The sequence below is a fragment of the Protomyctophum bolini genome, assembly GCF_963924005.1.
Source record: "Protomyctophum bolini genome assembly, chromosome: 21".
In the NCBI taxonomy this organism is placed as follows: domain Eukaryota; kingdom Metazoa; phylum Chordata; class Actinopteri; order Myctophiformes; family Myctophidae; genus Protomyctophum; species Protomyctophum bolini.
Genome location: NC_137882.1, coordinates 4,643,269 through 4,670,984, shown reverse-complemented (window position 1 = coordinate 4,670,984; position 27,716 = coordinate 4,643,269). Strand labels below are relative to the sequence as shown.

The 27,716-nt window shown below is 43.5% G+C and overlaps 2 protein-coding genes across 2 annotated transcripts in view; both read right to left on the bottom strand.

Moving 5' to 3' along the window:
• avl9 (AVL9 homolog (S. cerevisiase)) overlaps positions 1-11,422 on the bottom strand; it is a 33,598-nt gene extending 22,176 nt beyond the window's left edge. The window contains exons 1-2 of the mRNA XM_080794111.1: positions 11,180-11,422; positions 1,012-1,132 (exon numbers count right to left, since the gene is read on the bottom strand). Coding sequence (XP_080650237.1) covers positions 1,012-1,132; positions 11,180-11,269 — 211 coding nt within the window. The 5' untranslated portion in view covers positions 11,270-11,422. The remainder of the gene's footprint in view (positions 1-1,011; positions 1,133-11,179) is intronic.
• A 6,099-nt stretch (positions 11,423-17,521) lies between these two features.
• The window catches only part of ezh2 (enhancer of zeste 2 polycomb repressive complex 2 subunit), a 21,615-nt gene continuing 11,420 nt past the window's right edge, over positions 17,522-27,716 (bottom strand). The window contains 13 exon segments of the mRNA XM_080793282.1: positions 17,522-18,933; positions 19,685-19,769; positions 20,660-20,740; positions 21,476-21,557; positions 21,720-21,815; positions 22,339-22,517; positions 23,305-23,430; positions 24,208-24,343; positions 24,749-24,915; positions 25,889-26,102; positions 26,104-26,283; positions 26,286-26,363; positions 26,724-26,821. Coding sequence (XP_080649408.1) covers positions 18,873-18,933; positions 19,685-19,769; positions 20,660-20,740; positions 21,476-21,557; positions 21,720-21,815; positions 22,339-22,517; positions 23,305-23,430; positions 24,208-24,343; positions 24,749-24,915; positions 25,889-26,102; positions 26,104-26,283; positions 26,286-26,363; positions 26,724-26,821 — 1,583 coding nt within the window. The 3' untranslated portion in view covers positions 17,522-18,872.

Here is a 27,716-nt window from a genome sequence, read left to right as displayed (position 1 = left end):
GGACTGACTGCATGGTGTCAGACAAGCAGCCTTCGGCCTGGTAAAGACACAGTGCTGTGTGGGACTGACTGCATGCGTCAGGATAGCAGCCTTCGGCCTGGTAAAGACACAGTGCTGTGTGGGACTGACTGCATGCGTCAGACAAGCAGCCTTCGGCCTGGTAAAGACTCAGTGCTGTGTGGGACTGACTGCATGCGTCAGACTAGCAGCCTTCGGCCTGGTAAAGACACAGTGCTGTGTGGGACTGACTGCATGCGTCAGACAAGCAGCCTTCGGCCTGGTAAAGACACAGTGCTGTGTGGGACTGACTGCATGCGTCAGGCAAGCAGCCTTCGGCCTGGTAAAGACACAGTGCTGTGTGGGACTGACTGCATGCGTCAGGCTAGCAGCCTTCGGCCTGGGCCTCATGTTAACGTGTTCCTTCCAGTGATGGGAAGGAACACGTTACCAGTCAGTGTCTCCAGGGACACTGTGGTACTGACTGTAATCCCTGTGTGTGATAGACATCGTCATGCTGCAGTGGCTTAGTTTGACTATAGGGTACCAGGCTGGGGGTCGAGTCCGCACGCGCGAGGTCGAGGTCTCACCACATTTGAAAAGGATGCCCAGTTTGACATGCATATAGGCTACTGACCCCCATTTAATGCCATTTATATCTGGGACCCCCCACCCCGCAAATGGCCCGCGGGCCGCCTACTGGGGAACCCTGCTCTAGTATTATCAATTCCATACTTGCTGTGTGACGTGACCCGAGGTCTTACACCACAGGGCAGTCACATGACCTCTGACTGTGACAGCAACAACGTTCCAGCAAGTGACACATCCAAATCACTGTCTTAAGACAGATTTATACTCATTTGCACAGTTTGCACACTGGTACCATGAACCAAAAATAGCCGCTGAACCAAAAATAGCCGTTTAGGGATAAGGGGTCAAACCGATCATAGCGTTGCAGTTATGTTGATTGAGTTGAGACGCCCCAGCTGGTAGTGATCGTCCTCAGACCGTTACCTTCTTGGTAGTTGTGGGCTCCGTCAGGAAGGCACAGGAAAGGCAGGTACCTCCACTCCTCTGGAACGGAGTTACTGTCATGACCCTCGTCTGGAAGGAGAGGCGGGTACGAGTACTCCACCTGGAGGAGGGAAAACATGGAACGGAGTTACTGTCATGACCCTCGTCTGGAAGGAGAGGCGGGTACGAGTACTCCACCTGGAGGAGGGAAAACATGGAACGGAGTTACTGTCATGACCCTCGTCTGGAAGGAGAGGCAACACAACCGCTGTTTAAAATAGGTTTACAAAAGTCAAATGCAGGCCCCACACACACACACACACACACACACACACACACACACACACACTTGAAGAGAGGAGAATCTCCCCCTTTTTTCCCCTCACTGTAGTGTATATGTTTCTTTTCCCTTTTTACCTCCTTTATGATGAATTCCTGTTCTGTTCTGTTCTCTCTCTGGCTATATAGAAGTGTCTATTTGTACGTCTCTAAATGTTTTGATGAATTGAACAAGGTGGACCCTCTTGTAAACAAGTGTAATGCTTTATTGGGGTCGTCCACTCCACTCACAGTTAACAGTCTTTGTATTGAGTTGTGCTTGAAATGTACTGTAATTCTGCAAACTGTTGAGCAGTTCACAATATAAGAATATCAAGTGCACGGTTCTGCTAAGAATGGTCTATCTCTACCAAAAGGATTAATACCAGCACTCACTTTTTATCCATTTAGGAAGTCTTTGTTTATTATAAGTTCACCCTCAGCAGCAGCAACGAGCGGACGTTTCCGTCCAGCATAACACACTCATGTACGCACATACACAAACCTCTTATTTTACATTAGCCTGATGATGACATAATGATAAGCATTAGTAAAGGAAGTAGAGAAGATGTCTGTAAGCCTTTTAGTAAAGGAAGTAACAGTGAAGCATTTTAGACCACAGACTAAAACACACACACAGCTCCATTTCTCCCCCAGGAGTTGTTGAGAACTTCTCGTTTTTCCAGTTATATCCAAAGAAAGAAGCCTTTTGCCTGGTTTGTTTGTGACTGGTTTAGAGATGGTGGACCTCTACAGGGGCAGACAGACAGGCACCCAGGCCAGAACTGACTGGGGGTGGGTGGGCGGGCACTGTGTCAGACAGACAGGCACCCAGAACTGACTGGGTGTGGGTCGGTGGGCACTGTGTCAGACAGACAGGTACCCAGAACTGACTGGGTGTGGGTGGGCACTGTGTGTCAGACAGACAGGCACCCAGAACTGACGGCGAGCCCCGGTACCCTCACCCTGTGGGACCCAACCTAAGGCACAGCTAGAAGAGGAAGGGGATGCAACACCTATAATATAGGTGTTGCATCCCCTTCCTCTTCTAGCTGTCACATATTATGTGACTGCAAATGACAGTTAGCAAAACTGCAGAGCTCCAGATCCTGATGCTGGATAGGAATTAGTGACTCAACTCCTTGCAATTTATCCCCCAATGGCATTTGCAAGGAGTTGCATTGGTACTGTGGACTGGCACCAAAACCGTTTTGTTGCAAGAACTTGCGACTAGTTGCATTATTGGTGTGGTCTGGCCTTAAGGCGTCTATGTGCAGGAGTCCCGAGTTTGTTTCGTTGTATTCACTGGGATGTTTTTGTGGATGCTTTAACGAAACACTTAACTTTGATATCATATTGTGACTGTCAGTTGGAAATCTTCGTATTTGTCCTAAGCGGTTTCTTATTTCACGTCAACCTGATGACACTGAAGTAACAGTGAAGCATTACGACCACAGACTAAACCACAGACAGCTCCATTTCTCCCCCAGGAGTTGTTTCGAGACAGCTTCTCGTTTTTCCAGTTATATCCAAAGAATCCATCTGTCTCTCCTGCACAGCTTGCTACTTCATCATGTCACTTTGTATTGATAGTGATACAATGTATGAATGTATAGTATATTTATACATTTTATTTCAGGAATTGTGTCCCTTATTATAGACATAATTATGGACATAAGAGGACGGAGGGTGGATGAGGGTGACATGTACACACAGGTCTAGAGCCGGAATCTACAGTACATGGTTACATACTTTCTAAACAAGTTCAAACTAAACCTGGGTCTAATTCTATTATTCAAACTAAACCTGAGTCTAATTCTATTATTACAAACTACAAACATCACAAAACAAAGCCTAACAAAGCCCCCCCCCCCTTCACACACCATTCATTTCCTTATTTATATTTCATTTTTAATTTTCTCTGTCTGTATATTTTGTACTAAATGTACCTTACCCCTATACTGTAGGTCTACAGATACAACATTAATGAAATGAAAGTTTTTAGTCTAACATGGGCCTATACCCTCTTCTTCTTTTAATTTCTTTGTGTTGAAATAGGTAATAGGTGAAGGGATGTAGTTGTCTGTAGACTGTATGTATGCACAAAGAAAATGGGTCAAAGTCAGCCAACAACAGTGACATGAAACATGTGAGAAACAAAGGTGAAAAGAAAAAGTATTTGTAACAAGGGATTGTACATGTGATTGACTCAATAAAGTAAAATCTATTACCTGAGTCTAATGCTCTGATTAAACTAAACCTGGGTCTATGGCTGCTCTTATCGAGGGGAGGAACCCCATAGCTTACAAATTAATATAGGTCTCACTTACGTATGTCTTTTTTTTCCACTTATGTCTTTTTTTCCACAACAAAAAGAAGAAAATAAAATAAATACTGAGCTCAATGCAGATGTCATTGTATCATGTATGACATTGGTTGTCTACCATGCTGTGTGTCTAATATGATATTAGCCTACTTAGACGAGTCACGGTGGGTTTGAATACTTATGGCCCATTAGTCCATTTTGAGTGGGAATAACATTATGTTATAATTTAGCTATTGAAAAATAGCAGATCTACAAGCTCGTAGGGCGCCACCGAGTGGCACGCTACGAGCTTGTAGGTCTGCTATTGTGAAAGCGGGTGAAACGGTCCACTGTTACACAGGCCCTCAGAGTGAGAATACAGTGAAAGCGGGTGAGACGGTCCGCTGTTCAACAGGCCCTCAGAGTGAGAATACAGTGAAAGCGGGTGAGACGGTCCGCTGTTCAACAGGCCCTCAGAGTGAGAATCCAGTGAAAGCAGGTGAGACAGTCCGCTGTTCAACAGGCCCTCAGAGTGAGAATCCAGTGAAAGCAGGTGAGACAGTCCGCTGTTCAACAGGCCCTCAGAGTGAGAATCCAGTGAAAGCGGGTGAGACGGTCCGCTGTTCAACAGGCCCTCAAATGAGAATACAGTGAAAGCGGGTGAGACAGTCCACTGTTCAACAGGCCCTCAGAGTGAGAATACAGTGAAAGCAGGTGAGACAGTCCGCTGTTAAACAGGCCCTCAGAGTGAGAATCCAGTGAAAGCAGGTGAGACAGTCCGCTGTTCAACAGGCCCTCAGAGTGAGAATCCAGTGAAAGCGGGTGAGACGGTCCGCTGTTCAACAGGCCCTCAGAGTGAGAATACAGTGAAAGCAGGTGAGACAGTCCGCTGTTCAACAGGCCCTCAGAGTGAGAATCCAGTGAAAGCGGGTGAGACAGTCCGCTGTTACATAGGCCCTCAGAGTGAGAATACAGTGAAAGCGTGTGAGACAGTCCGCTGTTCAACAGGCCCTCAGAGTGAGAATCCAGTGAAAGCGGGTGAGACAGTCCACTGTTAAACAGGCCCTCAGACGCCACTGCTCTCTGCCCCGCCCCCTACTGACCATGTGACTCCGAGACCTGGACTCAAGGAAACCATAGCCAGGCTCATGCTTAATTTACGCATTAGGTCGGTCGGTTGTACGATGGTGGTGTCGTCGTGCAGCGAAAACAGCAGATCCACAAGCTCACAACGTGTCACTGATGAGAATCTATGTGAACTTGTAGACCTTCAGGCACACACCACCGCCATACAACAAATATAAAATAAATATAAATTGTGCTTAATTAATTAACAGTCCCAACTAGCACATACTGTATCATGCCTAAAATAATAAGGATTCCATATATAAGGGTCGATTTGGTTACCAACTCTCCATCATTTAGCTGGGGACCACCTGGAACCCCCTCAAGCACCACTGGTGGTCCCGACTCCCCGCACCAGTTGAGAACCTCTGGACTAATGGGTGTGGTCTGGCCTTAAGGGGGCTATGCAGGGGTTCCAAGTTGCTTTTTCATACACTCACATCGTATTATATCGTTCAGAGATTGTTTCATAATTATAGGCTCAGCTAAATAAGAGCTATTTATGAACTAGATTTGTTTAATGTGCTTCATTCACTTAGATCTTTGTGGATGCTTAATCATGGGACACTTAACTTTGATATGATATCATACAAAATATTGTATTTCTCCAAAACTGTTACTTTTCAAGAAATGGTAGAAAGAAATAACATGTGTTCCAATGGATCATGGATGCATTGTAGTTATTATTCAGTCACAACAAGTTCTTGTTAATAATTTACACTGGTTCAATATTTATGAAACCCACACAGAATACCCACTCTATGAATCACCCCATTCAATGGAAAGGAATTACACAAAAGACACACTTAACCGCTTTCACGAATAACACCTTCTCTATAAAAAGCTAAAATAACATGATGTGTGTGCTTTGTACAGTGGCAATTTTTGCTACTTGTGTGTGAGACTGTATATAGTATGAAGTAGCAAAGTACAGTAGAGCATTAGCTTACGAAAGAATACAAAAAGCTGAAATATAGAGATACAAGTTCCCACAGGATTTTTACTTGTTTTTAATGATCTTTCGTATAGAATAAGGTCTACAACATTCTTAATGTATAGAAATATATATATAAGAAATAGAAATATATTAACTGTGAATGGTCAAATATGATTTAACAGGCTTTGTACTTCGAACTTGCATATAATGACTGCAAGAGTGCAAATAAAATCTTGAAAATGTGGCGCAAATGTTTGAATATATATATATTCTTTCAGGGCGAATGTTTTTAACTCAAATTTTTGCTCAGGCCTAAATGGGTTAACCATCCATCCAGCCTTTACTGTCATATTATATCAACACGTCACACATATATGCTGTATGTAGTTGTTATATAAGGTCATACATAAGACTCTCCCTGGGGGGGTCTGTGAAGGATAGACAGCAGGGGACACAGAGAGAGACAGAGAGAGAGAGAGAGAGACCGACAGACGGACAGAAAGACAGATTTCATTGCCACTTGCCAGCCCCGGAACCCAATCTTGCGATACCTCACAGGAGGCCGTTGGAACCTATATCAGATAACGTCCGTCACGGGCCGAGGGGAACCAGACAGACCATTACCTGAGCCTTAAGAGCCTTAACGATAGATAGCCACTCCAGCACAGAAAACTGCTCCACTGCTCATATTCGAGACAGGAGACAGGGGGTCCTCATATTATACTATTATACTTCACCGAAGACGAGGGCTTTTCCACTTTATCCCATTTGGGGCGGGAACCCCTTTTGGTGTTAGCATCATGTCACGCTTTAGCTATTTAAAAATAGCAGATCTACAAGCTCATAGCGAGCCACCGAGTGCAAAATGACTGACGACTGACATAGAAACATAGCTTTTTCAGAAAACTGTCATTTTCAAACAGACATTTTTAGAATCTGATCTCAGGTCAGAATGGGTTAAGGAGCATGCTTGTGTGGTGGTCACCAGCAGACATACTACCTGTTGGGGCTGCTATTAGGCCAGTGAGGTGAGGCCACAAGTAGGCACTCCAAAAGTAATGGCACTTTTATCTTGGACAAAGAACAACAGCTGTGTTCCCAAGAAGCATTGAAAAGCCAGTGAAACACGGTCTCTTCCATCTGTTAACCGACACAGACAGGTGGAGCGCTGCAAACAAAGGAGGACAGTGTCTTTTGTCTTGCTTTGGGGGACAAAGAGATAAAAGATCAAAAGTGACCTGACGATATCCTACATGATTCAGTAACAAATAGTTCAAAACCCAAAGCACGTTAACGTGGCATTTCTATTTTGGGCACGTCAGTATAGCTGAAACAAGTGAAAATGTTCATAATTGCCACTGTACCTTCGTCAGGCAGCCTCTGTAGACATTTTTAAAGCTCAGCTCAAGACCCACTTCTACAACATTGCTTTTAATTGATCTTTTATTTTTGTTATTCATGTCCTCACTGTATTGCATTACTGCTTGTTTTTAATGTTGTTGCCTTGCTTTTCTTTTATCCTCCATTTCTCTGTAAAGCACTTTGAGCTGCATTTCATGTCATGAAAGGTGCAATACAAATAAAGTTTTATTATTATTATTATTATTATTATTATAAGATCTAATAAAGTAATAATGTGTCCAACTCACGTCACGTGGCGATGTGTTGTGAGCTTGTACAGTAGATCTACTTTTGCTACTAGATGGGATGTGAAGATCACATCAGCCTTATGTTCCCTCAGTCATACTTCTCTCAGGGCTGGCAATTAACCAAAAATATATTAAAAGCAATATTTAAAGCCAATAACCCACTTGACCCATGTAGGCCTGACGTTGAAATTTAACAAATAATAATAATAATAATAACTTTATTTATATAGCACTTTTCTGGACAAAGTCACAAAGTGCTGCACAACAAATTCACAGGAAAATCGAACACATCCAAACGGATGCACCACAGGCAGCAAATCAAGAACCCACAGTCGAAAGCATATTCAAAGATACAATATAAAAACAACAACAATGTAATTAGATAAAAAGTTCAGTGAACATACATTCAACGGGGCTGGGGGGGGAATGCTTTTCTGAACAGGTATGTTTTGAGAAGCGTTTTGAAAGCAATGCAATGGTATCTGCTTGTCGGAGGGTTTTGGGGAGGGTGTACTATGAATCACCCCATTCAATGGGAAGGAATTGCACAAAAGACACACTTAACCGCTTTCACCAACAACACCTTCTCTATAAAAAGCTAAAATAACATGATGTGTGTGCTTTAGTTTGTACAGTGGCAATTTTTGCTACTTGTGTGTGAGACTGTAGATAGTATGAAGTAGCAAAGTACAGTAGAGCATTAGCTTACGAAAGAAAACAAAAAGATGAAATATAGATACAAGTTTTCTCTATAGAGAGCCAAGTTCCCAAAGGATTTTAACTTGTTTTTAATGATCTTTCGTATAGAATAAGGTCTACAACATTCTTCTTAGTGTATAGAAATATATATATATAAGAACTAGAAATATATTAACTGTGAATGGTCAAATATGATTTAACAGGCTTTTCTGAACAGGTATGTTTTGAGAAGAGTTTTGAAAGCAATGCAACGGTATCGGCTTGTCGGATGGTTTTGGGGAGGAGGGTGTTCCACATTTTAGGGGCACGGACAGAGAAGGCTCGTTCTCCCTTGTTTATACGATGACGTTTCTCGGGAAACTTTAGGAGAGCCACCGTCTGAGGGCCTAAGGATACGGGGAGGGTTATAGGGGTGTAGGAAATCAGCTAGATATTGGGGTGCCTGGCCCATTTGTACCTTAAATGTTAATAAAAGGATTTTAAAATCAATTCTAAAAACAACAGTAAGCCAGTGAAGTGTAGCCAGGACCGGAGTGATGTGGTCCCATTTCCTGGTGTTTGTCAGGAGTCTGGCGGCGGCGTTTTTGGACAAGTTGTAAGCGGGAAATGGATTTATGGGTTAGGCCTGTGTATAGTGCGTTATACAATAATCTAAGTGTGATGTGATGAAAGCATGAATAACTTTTTCAAGGTCGGGGACTGTTAAAAATGGCTTGATTTTAGCTATGCTTCTTTAGTTGGAAGAAGCATGCTGGTACGGTTTTCTTTATTTGGGTGTCGAAGCTAAGGCCTGAGTCAATGAAAACCCCAAGGTTTTTGGCTACCGGTGTGATGTTCATAGCCATGTCGTCTGCTAGGCTGTTTTTTAGGATCTCGGTGTCAGCTTTGAGGGCCAAAGAGAACAATTTCGGTTTTATTTGCGTTTAGCTTAAATGTCTTCTAAATCCTAACAGTTTTCTGAAAAACCCATGTTTCTATATGCTCAATATTTCATTTCAAGGACCCCCAGAATTATGTAATTTGTGTTACTCTTGAGCGCTTGCAGATCTGCTATTTTCAAAAAAGATCTTTGCTTTTTGAGTCAAATGTTTGAACACGATGTTGATTTTAAGTCACATTGTCCAGTTCCCTGGCTGATGGAACATAGGATTGAAGGAACACAACACACACACCCGGACCGATATACACACGCACACACACACACACACACACACACACACACACACACACACACACACACACACACACACACACACACACACACACACACACACACACACACACACACACACACACACACACACACACACACACACACACACACACACACACACACACACACACACACACACACACACACACACACACTTTCCCTAATAATTAGCAGGGGTGAACTGAACACACTGCCAGTCTGCCACTGTCTGTGTCATTATATCTGTTCGGTTCCGCTTCACTTGACAGGGACACACTTTAGAGTTAAACTATAAGCCTTGGGAAGCAGACCGCTTTGGAGCCACAATTTCACAGTAAAGCTACATTTTTAAGTGGTCTAACCACTTCATTAAGTAGCTTTGTGTGTGTGTGCCTGGGTGCCTGCCTGGCTGGCTACCTGTGTCTGAGCACGAGAATAGCATTTGGTTGGTTTGCAAAACCGTCACTGAAGTGTCACTGTTGTGCAGCCCAACACACACATACATATTAACTGTATTTATGATGATTTCAGGTGTATCAGTACAGTACAGTACAGTACAGTACAGTACAGTACAGTACAGTACAGTACAGTACAGTACAGTACAGTACAGTACAGTGACCCCCTGGGGACCCCCTGGGGACCCCCACATGGTAACTGTCATTTCTCAACCGTTTCGGACGCGGGCGGCCCGTCGGAACCGGCCCGCCGGAACCGGCCCGGCCCCCTGGGCGCATTCCTGTGGGTCTGAAAGTTCCGGGGACCCCCCACCCCCCCCCACACAGAGTTGCACCACTTACTTCACACAGGTGTGATGTTTTTGTTTCAATGGCCGGCTGTATAATAATTAAGGCCACATACATACATTAGGCCAGTGACACAAACAACTGACGATGTTCTACTGGGGTTAAGGTTAGCTATAGGGTTAGGTTTAGGCATAGTTTTACTGAGGTTAAGGTTAGGAATAAGGTTAGGTCTAACCGTTTAAGCATAATTTACTTGGATTACTTTAGGAATACCAGGCAGCGCTGTTCCTCTGGCTGTACGCCCGGGGCGAGCGGGTAAAGGGGAGAGTTGTTTGGTATTGGTTCATATGTAGGTTACTGTACCAGGCCAGCGCTTTATTACTAATTTATATAAGCGTCCTATCCGTCAAGTCTTCAGGTCCACTAAGCTAAAGGGAAGGCTCATGTTTCCAATGAAAACAATGTGTTTTATGGTGAATAGATGAGAATGTATGCCACAACCTCTTCCTCATACATAACTGTGTGTGTGTGTGTGTGTGTGTGTGTGTGTGTGTGTGTGTGTGTGTGTGTGTGTGTGTGTGTCTGTGCTCTGGGAAAACTTGTTTGTGTGTGTGTTGTTCAGTGCATATAAGCTGTGTGGCAGTGAGTGTGCACAAAACATGCACCGTGAACCACAACAATGTCTCCTCTCTCCTTCTCTCTCTTCTTTGGTGTCATCATGAGAGCAAATAATTAATGACCAGTGATTAATGATTGTGCTCATCAGCCTGGGGTCCAAGACTGTCATATAGATTCATTTGTATTAATTGATTCTGACATATAGGCTATATGTCCGAATCGATCAAATATAAGTCTATGGCAGTCTTGAATCCAGGGCTAATAATCTTATTCTCACTTATGTCTCTCAGTGAGAGACGTTAATATGATCCTGAATTTGTTCATCTGAGCTTAATCATAAATAGCTACCCTCCTCCTCCTCTTCCTCCTCCTCAGAAAGAAAGATATAGGCTACCCATGTTTTATTTACAGCTCGTCTGCAATATATTATGGCTGATGATCACAGACAACCACAAACAACAAAGTAGCAAGTTAATGCCGTGTAGATCAAATACTTCTATTAGTTTCATTTTGAAAATGGGCGCAGAGACAGAGTATATAGACACACTGGTAGACCAACCGTTGCATTAGATCTCCACCTACCTGACAGCCTTTCTTATGGTGGAATCCGACCACGACAATGTGCAGCACGGGACCCCTGCACGGCTCTTCTTCTTTACCATGAGACTCCATGGCAGAGAGAGATGGCTGGGGGGGGGGGTGATTTGTAGATCGGATATGTTTTTATCTTATGTCTAGGTGTGTGTGTTTTTTTTTTCAGATCAGATGTGTGTGTGCTGTTGTGTTGTTGTGAATTCGCAGGAGGAACACAATCAAACGCAACTGGACGTCTCTTCCGCCTCGGCTGCCTTCCATTGCACGGGGTATATTTTTTGCCGTTGACAATAATTAAGGCACAGCGTTTATACTGTGGCTGTGCGTTGGCCGTGTTGGAGGTTGAAAAGGGGGGCAACTTTCAACTTTTTCCAAGTAACCTGGCGTTCCGTCATTATTATAGACAACATTATTTCCACAAAAACCTAACCCATAAATAATATAAATATACAAATAAAATATCAAAAATAGAGATACAAGCTTTAATAGAAATGGTGAAGATATACTGGTCTGGACTGAGTCGAGTTCTTGAATTCCGAGTTCTTGCGGATGTCAAAAGTATGAGAAACTTATTTAACAATTTTCTAATAGCTTTCATTCACAATTGCAAATAATGTATGTTTCCTTGCAAATATTAAGGCAATAAAGTACCCTACGCGCATCAGCGCTGGAAGGGGGGTGCGGAGGGTGCTCCAGCACCCCCTGCTGGTGGAGAGGAGAATTTTTTTGACATGTCTATCAGAGCGTGCTGAATGCAGAATGCACAGCGAGTTAGTTGACAGATAGACACAACATGACGAGACAGCAAAAACCTTATTGTAGTTTTACTTTCACCTGCACCAGGTTTAAATAAATCTACCCAAACAACAACACAATAAGAGTCACATACTGTTATTATGATTAACTCTGTTAACTACCCAAATAAGTCATTATTAGGCCATTTATACCCGAATAAGACCCGATTTTTTTCGCGCGGCCTCGCTGCGCTCGGCCACAATTTCCCTCCCACCCTTCAGCTCCCCCTGGTATAAATACCTTCCAGCGCCCCTGCCTACGCGCATATGCTTGAAGTTGACATGTAATATTACTTCAGTTCATAGAGACATTTTTGTCTTACATTTTGTTTAAAATAAATTGTCATTTCACACTGTTTACTCTCCCTGTAGGCCTATAGTAGCATAGAGGGATTGATTGGGTAGGACATCTTCATATTGAAATGGTTAAGTCAGGTGACAAATCATCTGACTGTAAGCACTTCATAATACGGTATGTCCTAACTCCTACCAATCAATCCCTGTCCTTGGAAAACGTTCTAAAACAAAGGTTGACTTATGTGAGGGAAATGAAACAAAAACAACGGAATAACAGCTGAAATAACTGCAAGTCAAGCTGCATATACTCTGAAGTCCCTTAATGCCTTTACAAAATATTTGAGTATTCAGTGAAGCTTAATTCATTGAAAACTAACTTGACCTAAAGTGTTAGCAGACTTACTGAATTACTTACCTTATGAATCTACTCAAAAACTTAAAGATGGGCCTATTACAGTATAACAAGACACAACTTGACACAAGTCATTATTGTAGTTAATTTCCAAATTAATGCAAACATTTATAAACTGTCTTGATACCTTGATATATTATTAATAGAGTTCTGTGAATATTATGTTTCTATTGTAAGCAATGAAGAATACAACGATGTAACTAATAATTATGAATGATAGGAGAGCTGTGTATGACGGGTGGTTCTGACGACACTGCTGCCATCTGCTGGTCATTTAATTTCTACATCTACTGTTCAGTTCAGGTTTCTTTTTTATCAGAAATGGTCCTTGCAGTTTCACATTTGATGTATTGTTGTGAAATTATGTGAGATTAGCTTTACAAACCCCCACAGGGTTTTTAAATTTAATCTGCACATTTTTTTAAATTGTTGTTGGCCATGTTTTGTCAATTATGCAAAAAAAGATTATTCCTATTGCTGTGTCCAGTTGTGCATGATATCCCTGCCCTGACAATATTTACCAAGAAAACTTATTTTTGCCATTTAGCGTACATTTTAATTTTTTTTTTTAAATGTCTTGTTATGCTATATTATGTAAGCAAGCCAATGAAATAACTGTTGTATAGGTAATGTTTGGACAAAGCCAGATTCTTTAAATTTCAATAGCTCTCCCTTTAGAAAACACTCCTGCTTTCAACAGGCCTAAATTAAAAACAAAGGTAATTTTATACACTTTGTATATGATGGGGGAGGGAGGACGGGGAGGGGAGGGGGGACGGGGACTTAAAAAACCAGCGGCACAAACTGTTTCCAACATGTTTTTATTCTGCATTACTTTTCAACAACAAAATTCCCTGTAAACATTACAAAAAGTCAGCACCTTTGTGATCAGAGGAGAATAATAATGGTCCTGGTTCAACGTTGGGGTGATTGACGACAACAGACTGAGGTGGGGTTGGAACAACACCAACATTCACTTGTCAGGCGAGGAACTGGTCTTGGATGGAGACGAGACAGACGTCATACAGTATTAACCTGTCTTGTATCGAGGCTAGTGAAGAATACGCAGGGATATTCGATCGGCTGGTCCTCTGAGACCCTGGTGGTAATGCTGGTTTAACCTGCTGTTTATTCAGTCAACCAGTGAACCACATGCACTTAGCGTCCCTATTTTGGGGCATGTCATAACTCACAAGACGAAAAGTCATCAAGAATAGGCGAAACGAACGTTGGGACAAAAACAGGCGGAAATGGAAAGAGGACCTACGTACAAGCTCACAATGCGTTGTTATTCAATTGGATGTTGAGCATCGCTGGTGCAGAGGACTGGAGACCAAGAGAGGAACACAACCTCAGCATAGAAGAGGGGGGAGAGAGAGAGAGATGGAAATACAGTTCTATTTAATGAAAAGGCTGGTAATTATTGCTTCAAGTCAGGCAGATAGGTGTCTACTCCGAATCTGACGTTTTCTGCAAGCACCAGAGTTAACAACAAAACAGCATGACAGTTTGATTGTTGTTGTTACATCGTTTAAATGTCGTTTAAAAAAAAAGAGGCCTATTTGACAAGAAAGACAAACGGAATGCTCAGAAACTATTTAAAGACAGATAATCATATTTGATTGGACATCACGTGGAACAGGCAGTACAGTTAAAAAAAACAAAAACGGAAAAATAAAACATCTCTTGTTCCTACATATAATCACCATTCACCACCCCATGCTCTGAGCATCGTTTTACTAGTCTACAAACAGAAGCACCCAGCAGGCCTGCAGTGCACACACATTAAATAAAGAGACACATTTCTTCCTCGGGAGACTAATAAAGTATATCTCATCATCTCAGATAAACACCTCCTCCTCCACTAACAGTCTTCAGAGCACCTCGACAGACAGAACGGAGGATGACAACGCTTTTCAAATGGATTCAGGAATAGCCGAAACGCAGCAAAAGAAATGCCGCTCCACTGCTAATAGTTACAGTACAGAGGCCGTCGAAGGAGGTCTCCCTTGTGGAGTTGGCCGATTCTTTTGCCAAAAAAAAAGCAGGAAAAAAAAATGCAGAATACTTGGTCATGCAGACATTGATGAAGAGGTTTAAAACACAGTCATCTTTAATTGGACACTCAGGGGGGGCGGGAGGGCTTCTACAAATATACTTTTTTCAGTGTTCTGTCAAGGACTGAAGGCACAGCAGGAAGTATGACAGTCCAGGATACCGTCACTGTGATTACAGACGTTTTCTCACAGTCCAACCAGTACAGCGTTGTTGTTCCCATACTGGCCTTACTGGGGAGGGGAGGTCCACTCCAGGCCCGACTAATACCAACGAGTCCATTTAGCAATGGAATACTGAGCATTTGTGATGATGATGCCTTTGCGATTGGCCGAGGGCATTCTTTTCCCAGCAGGCCTTTTGAGAGAGCAAATAGGTCCCAGATATTGGATATTTGGGGTGCTTCTTATGAAAGCATGCCTCCAAAAAAGCACTTGGAACTGACCCGAGAACCCGGAAACAACTAGCAGTAAAGGAAAAGTACAGCAAGGGTATCATTTAGTGAGATAAACTAGACAGATCGACATCAGTGACAAACTGTGACGTACACACCAGACATTCAGAGGAAAAGCTCAAACAGGTATAGTTGTGGTTTTGGTTGGTTGTGGTAAGGCTGGGCGATATGTACGAAATCAATTATCACAATAAGTTTGACCGAATACCTCAATGTCGATATTGTGACCATACACGAAAGCATAACTAGTAGATCTAGCAAGCTCACAACACATTGCATGTGAGCTTCTTGTACATTAGCCATTTTTTGAAAATGTTGTAGTATAAAACCAAGGCTCAAATTATTAAAACAAGGGAAGATTTATGCCATATCACGATAATACAATATCCAAAAATCTCAGACCTCTAGTTTTACATCGCAATATCTTTCTAATATCGATATATGGCCCGGCCCCACTGAGTTGTAGTATTTGTCAGGGCAGGAAACGAACTCTCGTCCATTGGCATGGCCATCGCACAACATAAACGGTCAAGGCCATTTCAAGGCCCGACTATATCAAATTATGCACTTTCGACCTGACATTTTGTGCAAGTCATTTTGGGCCAGATTGACCAAATATTCCAAAATAACAGATCTATAAGCTCCATCACATTCACACCATGGTGCATTGTGAGAGCCTAAAACAAGCAAACAAGGTCAAAGTATAGAATAAGGTAAATTAAACACAAATAAATCCTGTGGCACCAACCATGGCCACTGGGGGGAAAAAAGTCACTTTTACTAGATTAGTGACCGAGTAAAACTCAGCAGCCAATTTAGTAATGTGGGCTACCGACAGACCAACTGGCCAAACAAACGCTGGTCAACTGTCCAGTCAGTGTCCGCCAAAGACTGCAGCTACACATACGAGCCACGTTTAAATGGACAATGTCAATTTCCTGCCCCGTTGGTTCAAGGTAGTGCTGGTTTTGCGTCTTGACTGATCCAAATTAGCACCCAAAAGCAAGGTAGGTGTGTGCATGTGTGTGCGCAGCATAAAATCAAGACTGATTCCACTCTAAACTCAGAATATGTGCACCAACTAGTAGATGGTATGAGATTCATAAGATTCTGCATATTAGGCCTCTTGCAGGACAGTTGTGTTACAGGACAGAGGAGAAATAAACGGTTGTCCGGCTAGCCTGGCCTTGGTCATTTAAAGCACCATCTCTCATTTTTACATTAATATAATATGGCAACTAGTCTCTTGTGGGAGGACCCAACGTAGGTACCAGTCCATGACACAAAAACACACGTTCTAAATCAGGGATGCATTCTTTAATTAATGTTTTTTTTTTTTTTATGTTTTTGAGGAAGGTTAATTAAAGACTGCCATGTTGGAGAAATAACAACGTTACGCGGCTAGAGGTGAACCGATTCCACTAGTATGTAGTACTTGTATTCTTTGATACAAAGTAAAAAACTATATAGCATTATTAAATGCTTTTTCTTAACCATCTCAGCTTAGACTTAGAATGAGCAGGATTTGCCCCGTGAAATAGCATTCATTTGTATTAAAAGTATACTACACTCATGGCCTAACATACACTGCCCAGTCAGTGGTTGTTTGACAACAGTAGCCATTTAACAGAGTGACTGTCCCTCTGGGTTATGGGATATAACAGCCAATGTGTCCCTCGGGCAAATGGGAACAAGGCCCTTTTTTGCCATCCCTCCAGGTTATGGCAATTGAGAACACGGCCAAAATGGCAGAATACTTCCAGGCATTAGTTCTGATGCCAAACGTTCGTATTCAAGTAACGATCCAACCGGTATTACTGTAATACAGGCAGTATCTTCCTTCCTGATAAACTATTACATCATGACGTTAACAACCTGCACAGTAATGAGTGTTTTTGGTCTATTCCAACATGGTGTTCTGGCCTCATCTGGACTTCCTCAACTCGTTTGGCAGTTTTTAACTTCAAGCACCTCCTCACTACTGGAGACATCACCTTTCTGTCAGCTGAAACCTGACCAATGAAAGCTCATGAAAACTAGACGACCTGTTCCTAGCCCTAGACCATACTGACCTGATTGGCCAATGAAGGGGACACCAAGCAACGGCAAAGCTGCCCTCGCTCTGGCCAATGGGAAGGGGAGAGGCAAATATCAGACAGAGAAGCACTCTCACACACGGGGGTGACGGGGAAGGAAGCGCGGCAGCAGGGGGGGGGGGTGGGAGAGAACACAACGGAGACAGCGCACGGTTGTGACACACAAACATACGTTACTAAAATAATAACTAATATGTGGAGGGAGGAGGGGGTGGACAGCACTGGACACAAAGGAGACAGCGCTTCTTTGGGCCGATTCATACTCCTATTTTAGAGCCGAATAAAAGTCGGTTGGGCTCTGTGTAGAGCCTACAATGTGACATCGTTTGAGGTTCGGGGGGGGGGGGGGTACCGTCCTAAAGTAGTCTCTTCGGTGCTACTGAAAGTTTCTGACGAGCCGAAATCATTTCGGCACTACAGCGCCGAAACAGCGGTAAAATAGGCCCTTTCACCTGACAAATATCACTATGTGATCATTTCTTGTTTCTATCTCAGCTCGCCTCTATTCTTTCAACTCGTCTAGCAGTTGGTCCCTCTTTTAAGTCAAATATCGTCACTGTCGAGCAGAAACCTTGTATGTCCATCCATAATAGTTACTTTTCAGGGGGGGGAAAATGTATCCAGTGTAGCTACTTTTCATTCATAAAAACCCCCCCACACACACACACACACACTTAACCACTTTCAAAATGTTTCAAAAATAGCAGATCTGTTCGCAACGCGTGACACTATAGTATTACATGAAGTAGGACAGTCATTTGCAGGGGTAAAATAAACCATGAAAAGTAATATGGAGATCGGAGGTTTCTGCCCGGCGCCCATCAGAACATATTATCATGGCCCGGTTTGGTTTTGGGTCCTGCCACACAACAGTTGAAAACAGCCCACTAAAGAATCAAGGCCAGGCCTCCGTTTTTTTTACAATTCGATTGGTCGATCCTGCTCTGTGGCCCTTTGATGCTCAATGGAGAGTGACCTGGCACTCTGCAGAGCCGCGCGCGCTAGATGTAAAGCACACAGTTTGTACAGGGGCTGCGTTGCACACTGGAGTACAAACACAGATGGTGTGTGTGGGGGTGTGTGTGTGTGTGTGTGCAGTTGTGCACGTGTTTTCAATAAAAAGAGCTGGTGAAATGCTGGTCCCTGGAACGTCCAGATACGCCAAAAACCTGTTTTGTATAGTTTAGTTTAGTTTAGTCGCCAGTCGACACATACAGAAAAATAGCATCAAAAAGTTTGAGTTTGCAGACAGTACAGTACAGTTGTACAGTACAGTACAGTACAGTAGACAGTACAGTTGTAAACACCAAGGACAGGCTTTATAACCGTAGAAAAAACAGAGCGTGTTTGGTAGAAAAAGCACAAACTGGAAGAGAAAGAGAGATTCCTGAAGGTCCACTTGACGAGTCAACGGGTTATTCCTGAACTGATGTGAAGTGTGTGTGTGTAGGTCACGGTGTGCATGTGCATCGTTGTGTGTGTGTGTGTGTGTGTGTGTGTGTGTGTGCGCGTGTGTGTGTGTGCATGTGTAAGGCCTTTGAGTAGTTGCTCCACATGAAGGTAGAAGTGAGAATCAGGCCATCTCCAGCTCGCGTTCAATCCCTACGTACTTCAGAGCGTCCGCCTGACTGTACCTGTTGGGAAGCAAAAAGCACAACATTGATTTGATATGGATTTGTGTGTAACCAGGGAGAATGTCATACATGTTAATAGAGCCTGGCCGATGCCAAAAGGTTTATCTCACAGCACTTTTCTGAGCTAATGGTGTTGACGTGACGTCACTCCATAGACATTACATGTTAAAATACCTACATTCAGAAGCCATAAACAACACTTTTTCTGAAGGTAAACTTTATTCTATTTATTCTATCTGTCTTACCATCTTGTTTTCTTCATAATAACATTGGTCTTTTACATTTGGAAACGGCCTTAAATGGTGCAGAGAAAGCAGGTAGGGATGTAGCTCTGGTCCAAGAGTAAGGCTATATGGACCAGAGCTTCATCCCTACCTGCTTTCTCTGCACCATTTAAGAAGTTTACACAATTAGAGAATGTAGAATAATTCTTATTCTGATCAACGTTTGCCATAGTACTAACATCAATACAGCATGGAATTATGGACAAAACATTACCCTACGATAAAGCAAAAACATATTCTTTGGTTTTGGGTCTGAGTGAGAGGCTAAATCTCATCAAATGGTGGTCCGTAGTAGCCTGGTGAAACCACTCCCCCTGCTGGACAACATTTAGGTCCGTAGCTAATGGGCCTTGATTTGAAAAATGTTGAAAAACCACTGGTGTAGTGTGTAGTGTGCAGTGTTCAGTGTGTAGTGTGTAGTGTGCAGTGTGTAGTGTGCAGTGTGTAGTGTGCGGAGTCATACTGACCTGTAGTCAAAGAAGAGTTCCTCCCCAGTCTGGATCGCTCTCTTAGCAAAGATCCCTATTCTGTGATCTCCATTCACCATCATCACTACACAGCAGAGTCAACCAACTTATTAACACCATTCATTATTAGCAGCAACACATTTATGTAGTCAGGGACGTAGCTGACCGTTTTGGTTGCCCTACTTACTCGTAGGATATTTGTGCTGCCCCACCACCCCCCTCCCAACGAGAGCACTGCGTTTCCTCATGCAGATCGGCTATTTTTGCCGTTTGCGAGGACGCACACACTACACAGGTGCTCGTAATTACGTGGCAGAGCCGCAGAGAAAATAGTTATTATGAGGGTCGGCTTGTGACTTTTTGGCACATTTCGTTGCCTCCCTCGGCGTGTTGCCCTACACGGCGTGTTGCCCTACACGGCGTGTTGCCCTACACGGCGTGTTGCCCTACACACAGTGCGTATTGCGCGTATACGTAGCGATGGCACTGTATGTAGTAGCCCATTATGCTATAGATACAAATACGAGTGTTTTTACACCCTTAAATCCCCATAAATCCAAATAATTAAGTACCAATACGAACAATAGGACTTAATCCAGATAAATTTACATTTCTACTACAAATCCTCATGTTAGTGGAAGTTCAACAGTTCTGGATTTACTCCAGAAACTGCAATAATTCAATCTGTCCTAATCATTCAATCATTCATCATTTTATTCATTTTTTTTAAAATTCATTTCGTTATTATCCGATGATTTCCTTTGCTCTTTACGGTGGTAAGCGGCTGGCTGTTGTGAACAGGATCTACCTCTGGCTTCAAGTGTCCACCTAAGAATGTCATCATCCTACAAGCTTACTGCGCTCGCCTAGTTTAGCAGCTAGCTAATTGATAACACATTTATTTTGTAAATAAAGACTTGCTGTATTCTGGTTGGTTGTTTCTTGCCTCCATAACTTTATGTTCAGAATGCTCACCTTTTGCATAGCAGTTGGGGTTCACAGAATGGTTGGCGAAGCGAATCTTGTTGCCTTTTCTTGTGGCGTCGACAACAAAGTCTGAGGAGGAGAGAGGAGATCAGCAGCACGTAAACATCACCTCTGAACAACTCTGTGGATTTACCTGGCGCTATAGATTCCATAGTTTTTTATTCTTTTTTTATTTAACCTTTATTTATTTAACCAGTAAAAACACCTTGAGACTGCGTCTCTTTTACAAGTGGGAACTGGCCAAGAGGCAGAAATAAAAAAATTACACTTCAATACCACATCGTCAATGTTACATTTTGGACCAGCAAATACAACATCCATAATAATACACCTCAAAGTACCTATGAATAAATCACCAAACAAGTCACCAAAGTCCTACTTTTTAGTAGTAGGGCAAAACACACAATACACGATCTGAACCGACATACCTAATACATATATAGGCATGAACAAAGGCTAGTACATATCCAAACATAAATATATAGGCATGAACATAGGCTAGTACATATCCATGAACATAGGCTAGTACATATCCAAACATGTGCAGCTGTTGGACTGTACATCTAAGATGATCCTTTTGATACTTCTCAAAGGAACTTTCAAAGACAATTTGAGTCTGGACTGTAGATCGTTCCACGACCACCAGGGGGCCAAAGAAGGCCAGACATTTTTTCCAATTCAGTTCAATAATATCCAGATAGATCACTAACTCTGTGTGTGTGTGTGTGTGTGTGTGTGTGTGTGTGTGTGTGTGTGTGTGTGTGTGTGTGTGTGTGTGTGTGTGTGTGTGTGTGTGCGTGTTACCATTGTTGAGATTGAAGAGGAAGCTGCACATATATTTGTCGTAGACCTTCCCTCTGCGGTCGGCCTCATCCTGGGAGATAATCTGAGCAAAACAACAACGTTACAAACGTTAATACTTTTATTATACATAAAAGGTGAGTACCAGTATAAGTATCCTACTGATATGAGTACCAGTATAAGTATCCTACTGATATGAGTACCAGTATAAGTATCCTACTGATAAAGAGTACCAGCTGAATCATACCTCTCCACAGTACTCTGAGATAAACTCATTCTTCTGAACAGACTCCTTGATAAAGATTCCCCATCCAGCAACATCCGATGGAGCAAGGAGCAGGTGCTGAGAGAGAGAGAGAGAGAGAGAGAGAGAGAGAGAGAGAAGAGATGGATGTTTGAAATGACCGTGGTTTTGATTTTAGGTCATATCGTGCGTGTGTGTGTGTACCGTGTATGCCACAATTATTACATAATCGCAATTATTTGAGATAATTGCATAATCGTCAATCGTTTTCATGTTGAAAGATGTCCATACACAAACATTTTCAAAACAAAGCAGCAATGGTTCATCTACAAGCTTATACAACACGTCACTTTGTGACATGTTGTAGTAGATCAACTATTTGCCAGTTTATAAAAAAAAATGGAAAGAAAACAAGAGTAAAAATGATTAAATGTGTCAGTGATTTCTTGGTATATTTACATATCTGTCATACATCTGTCATATCTGCCCTGTGCAAGTTTTGATTACGAAGCCTAAAAAACAGACAAGAAATACGTTCCAATGTTCAATGCAACACAACACAATTAAATTGTTAATCGCCATTATTTGTGTGACAATGAATGGTGAACTTATATATTTGTACCTTTTTGGCTCCTCTCTGTATAGAACAGTTCTTACAGGAGACGTTCTTGCTGTCCCAGTGCTCTGCGGCTCCACAGGTCAGACACAGGTCAGGGTCACACTCCCTGACCGCCAGGTAACACGGACACTGTTTGGTGTTGCACTGAGCCTTACACCGGCAGCCCGGGAAGCGGTTCTGACCTGTATACACACACACACACAATTACAATCTTATTATAACTACGTATACTAACAAACTAGCTAGATATAGTTTAACACAATCATTCAAAATAGGAGCTCTGGGGTGCCGGCAAGAAATGGTCGCTTTTACTCTGAAAAATTCAGAATATTGTTCTCTCGCCTGGTATCATTGAGGATGCGCTAGGACGTGTACACACATCGTATGGAGTCGTCGGTTCGATTCCCTATGACGTTTCCAGACGTCCTATGGATGGAATGTGTTTTAATAGTTAGAAATAAATGTGCTTTACTATTGACCACTGAAGCCCAGACTTTCTAGTCTAGTCATGTGGTCTAGTGGCGAGATTTTCATGATTGGCTGGCCTCTAAGCCAATGGGAGACTACTAGCCCTATACGGCCAATGGGACACTAGGCCCTCTCTCCTCCCCCCACCGCAACATGACTAGAGTCTGCAAACGCGACTACTGAAAGCCCCACTAATGTAACAATATGCGAGGGGGGGGTTTTGTTTTACTATGTTGCATATAAGAATGCCCCAACCCCTGTAAGTGGCTAAGCAAGAGCACAGATAAATAAATGAATAAATAAGGAAAGCAATAAAAAAATAATTGATTATTAAAGCTAATTTAAATTGTTTCCATCATGTGGAAACCTCGTTATCTCCATATTTGAACTTATAAATCTTATAAATCACTTTGTCGTAGAAGAGTGTTAAGCAAAAGTATTGAACATACTGTAGGTGATCTACAAGTTCACAACAACGTCACCTCGTGTTCTTATACTTACACTCAGAGCTGCACTGACAGAACTTCTCACAGAAGTTCTGGGCAGTGACGCAGGGGCAGGACGAATCACACGGCTGCCTGGGGTGGTCACATGGCTGGTAATTATACACGTGATTGGACGAACCATCTACATGGTGGTGGTGGGGGGGGGGGGGAATACAGTATGGTTGTATAGTTAGTGATCTATTCATGTGCTGAGTGCATGTCGCTTTTCATTCCAAACAGTAACTGGTTCCACTAGAACTAAGGTTTTGTGTTTCCTACTAAAGCCAAGCTATGTATAGAAATCAAGGTCAAGGACACACTTTTCATGCCATAGACGAACAGGGAGGCAAACTGGAGACAGAAGAAGTTCCATGGAATGCATTTAAGTCAATGAGAGTCAGGTGGACCAGCTTATGACTAAACTATATGTTTTAATGATTGCAACAGTTATGGGTGATAGGTTCTGGTCTATTATTTTTTGATGTGCACACTAATGTAATTTTATTGAGGCATCTAAAAAGCACAGAGTACATTTCTGACTGGCTAGTATGGACTGTTTTGATTATTGGTACGGGTCACTATCAGTCATTTATTTGTACCTAGAGGGTATGCATGTGACATGATCATTATCATATTCGAAGTTATGCGGGAACGCCTACTGCGTGTCAAAAAAGGACTTTCTGGCCTTGACAGCCCAAACGTCCAAACAGAAAAGTCCTATATCTGATTGCATTAAACGACATTAAACTCACTTTGCCACTCACTGTCTGCATGTGCACGCATACCCTCTATACTGAAGTTATTTTGCCATATCTGCCCTGTGCAAGTTTTTGTTTTTACGAAGCCTAAAAGCCAGACATAATCGTCAAGAACATCATCATGACAGCTCAGGACGTAGCAGTGACCAGTGACCTCTGACCTTTCTTCAGCTGGATCTTCCTGCAGTGAGTCGCCCAGAGGCGGTGCTTCCTCTTCTTCTTCCTGGGGGGCGTGTCCTCGTCTTCGGCGGGAGCGCGGGCGATGATGCTGGACTCCTTGACCCTGAACTCATACACCTGGCGAGGAGGAGAAACAACAATTAACCCTGAACTCATACACCTGGTGAGGAGGAGGAGCAACAACAATTAACCCATTTAGGCCCTTCATCACAAATCACACACACACACACACAAAAAGGATGTGTTTGATACCAGACGGTGCCGGCCCACCTGTCTGCAGGTCTTGAGCCTGGCGATGGATCAGTAGTTACCTGTCTGCAGGTCAGTAGTTACCTGTCTGCAGGTCTTGGTGCCTATGAGCCTGGCGATGGGGCAGTAGTTACCTGTCTGCAGGTCAGTAGTTACCTGTCTGCAGGTCTTGGTGCCTATGAGCATTAGTTACCTGTCTGCAGGTCTTGGTGCAGTAGTTACCTGTCTGCAGGTCTTGGTGCAGTAGTTACCTGTCTGCAGGTCAGTAGTTACCTGTCTGCAGGTCTTGGTGCCGATGAGCCTGGCGATGGCGCAGTAGTTGTCGTAGTACGTTCCTATGAGGACTCTGAAGAGAGACGCTTCGGCGCCGCTCCAGTCCACCGCTTCAGCCTCACAGGTCAGCTTCAGCTTCACCGGAGTCTGGCAGCGCGAGTTCCCTTCTGGAGGGACAGACACGCAGAGACACGCAGAGGGACAATTAGTAGGGATGTCCCTTCTGGAGGGACAGACACGCAGAGACACGCAGAGGGACAATTAGTAGGGATGTCCCTTCTGGAGGGACAGACACGGAGAGGACAATTAGTAGGATGTCCCTTCTGGAGGGACAGACACGCAGAGACACGCAGAGGGACAATTAGTAGGGATGTCCCTTCTGGAGGGACAGACACGCAGAGACACGCAGAGGGACAATTAGTAGGGATGTCCCTTCTGGAGGGACAGACACGCAGAGACACGCAGAGGGACAATTAGTAGGGATGTATTTATGAAATATCCTAGGCCATTATGTTTTTATGGAAGATGCTTCTGAACATGCAGGAGGACACTGGAGCAGCACGGACATTTAGAGCCTTTCATTAGGTATACAGAACGACTAACGTTTCCACCTTGCGATCAGAGTCATGTCTCTGATGAAGACCGCAAGGTCGTTCTGTATACTCTTAGCACCTAATAAAAGGCTCTAAATGTCCGTGCTGCTCCAGTGTCCTCTCCTCCTTCTGCAACGTATGTAGACTCCCTTTGTTCCTAAATGCTTCTGAACATATTGTTAGTAGTTTGACCACTTCAAATGCTCTAATTTTAATAACTGTAAAATAGCCTAATGGTATTGGCTACTGTTGCTGTGCAACATGCTTCCATAGAAGACATGATGGCCTCTATGTTATCCAAATGACTGAAACCAGTCAGTGGCAACTGAGAACTTTAATGTTGTTCCAGTATCTGAAAAGCTGCCGATATAGATATATACTGCCAAAAATCGCTGGTATCATTATTGGCGAGCATGCCATTCCGATACCACGTAATGTCTGTGTGCTGCATCATGTGTACAGTATGCGTGTTGCGACCGTGTGTGTGTGTGTGTGTGTGTGTGTGTGTGTGTGTGTGTGTGTGTGTGTGTGACGTGTGTGTTTGCACCTGAGCTGCTGGTGTTGTCATCTTTCTTGTCGTCTTCGTCCTTACGGTCATCCTCGTCCTTTTGGTCATCTCCGTCCTTGTGGTCATCTCCGTCCTTGTGGTCAATCTCCGTCCTTGTGGTCATCCCTTCCTTGTGGTCATCTGCGTCCTTGTGGCGAGCATGCCAACGAGGACACGTCCTTGTGGTCATCTGCGTTCTTGTGGTCACCTCCGTCCTTGTGGTCGTCTCCGACCTTGTCGTCCTTGTGGTCGTCCCCGTCCTCGTCGTCGTCCTTGCCTCCCTCCTGGTCGCTGCCGTCGGTGTCCTTGGTCTCCGAGGACACCGTGGTGGGGGTGCTGGGGCGGCTGTTCCCGTTGCTGTTGGGCTGGCGGCCGCGGGAGCGGCGGCCCACGCGGCGCCGCCGCTGCGCTTCGACGGCGTCTTGGGCCGCTCGGCCACCACGTCCGCCGCCACGTACTCCCTCACCATCCCGTCCTGGACCAATCAGAGCTCAGGGTTTATAACTGTAAGAGCCATTTCAGCCATGTATCCATTTAGTGCCGACATTGTCAATTTGTCAATCCAAGGCCATGGTTGCCATGGTTACAGGGAGGGATATTTAACCTGGCCTTAGCAGGGGTTGCTGACATGCAGAGGCAAACAGTTTTTAGACTGTGTGTTTAATAATTGAATGTTGGATTCAATTTATAGTATTCAAATTATTATTAATGCAGCTTTGTATGCCCAAAAAGGGTTACTTTTCAGGAAATGGAGAAAACAAACGCTACTTTATACACTTGTATAATGTAGGGCATGAGGAATAGATAAAATACATAAATTTGTGTAGTTACAAACCTGGACCAGGTACATGTAGCACTCGATGCCACATGGTTTGCTGTCCACCAGGTTCTCCATGTTCTTACGCTTGTACGTGTTGGGGGTGGCGTGGAACGCTGCAAGAGAGAGAGAGAGAGAGAGAGAGAGAGAGAGAGAGAGAGAGAGAGAGAGAGAGAAGAGAGAGAGAGAGAGAGAGAGAGAGAGAGAGAGAGAGAGAGAGAGAGAGAGAGAGAGAGAGAGAGAGAGAGAGAGAGAGAGAGAGAGAGAGAGAGAGAGAGAGAGAGAGAGAGAGAGAGAGAGAGGAGAGAGAGAGAGAGAGAGAGAGAGAGAGAGAGAGAGAGAGAGAGAGAGAGAGAGAGAGAGAGAGAGAGAGAGAGAGAGAGAGAGAGAGAGAGAGAGAGAGAGAGAGAGAGAGAGAGAGAGAGAGAGAGAGAGAGAGAGAGAGAGAGAGGAAGAGAACCAAAATTTAACGGAAAACACAGAAACATCTGGCCTTGAAGGTCCTTCCTTACACACCGGGAGTAGGGTTGGGATCCTTGGTTCGTACAAAAATTCCATTCCAGTACCATTAGTGGGAGGTCCCACCTAGCCCTGGTCCAGTGCTTTCAGCGAGTCCCTCACTGACGCCTGCTGGAGTCCCATCCACTGCTCACTAGCAGATTTTCCCACTGCGTGCGAGGGTTTACAATTCCCAGGAAATAAACAAAACTCACCGAAACAAAGCCTGCTAGACCTTGGTAAAAGTCTATTCTCGAAGCTGGTCCCCAGCTTCTCTCTAAAGTGCACTTTGTGCCATTTTAATACAGCAATGTCATGTCTTCTACCACGGCATTTCCGGGTTTTGCCTTGCGCCGATCTGGTTGGATTAATTTTATTTAATGACTAAAATAGTGCATTTCAGTGTAATGACATCAGTAACACTCGCCCTGTTAATATCTATCTTTGTCTCATTCTCTCTCCTTCTCCTTTCTCTTCCCTCTCATTGTGTCTTCCCTCTCATCTCTAATACCG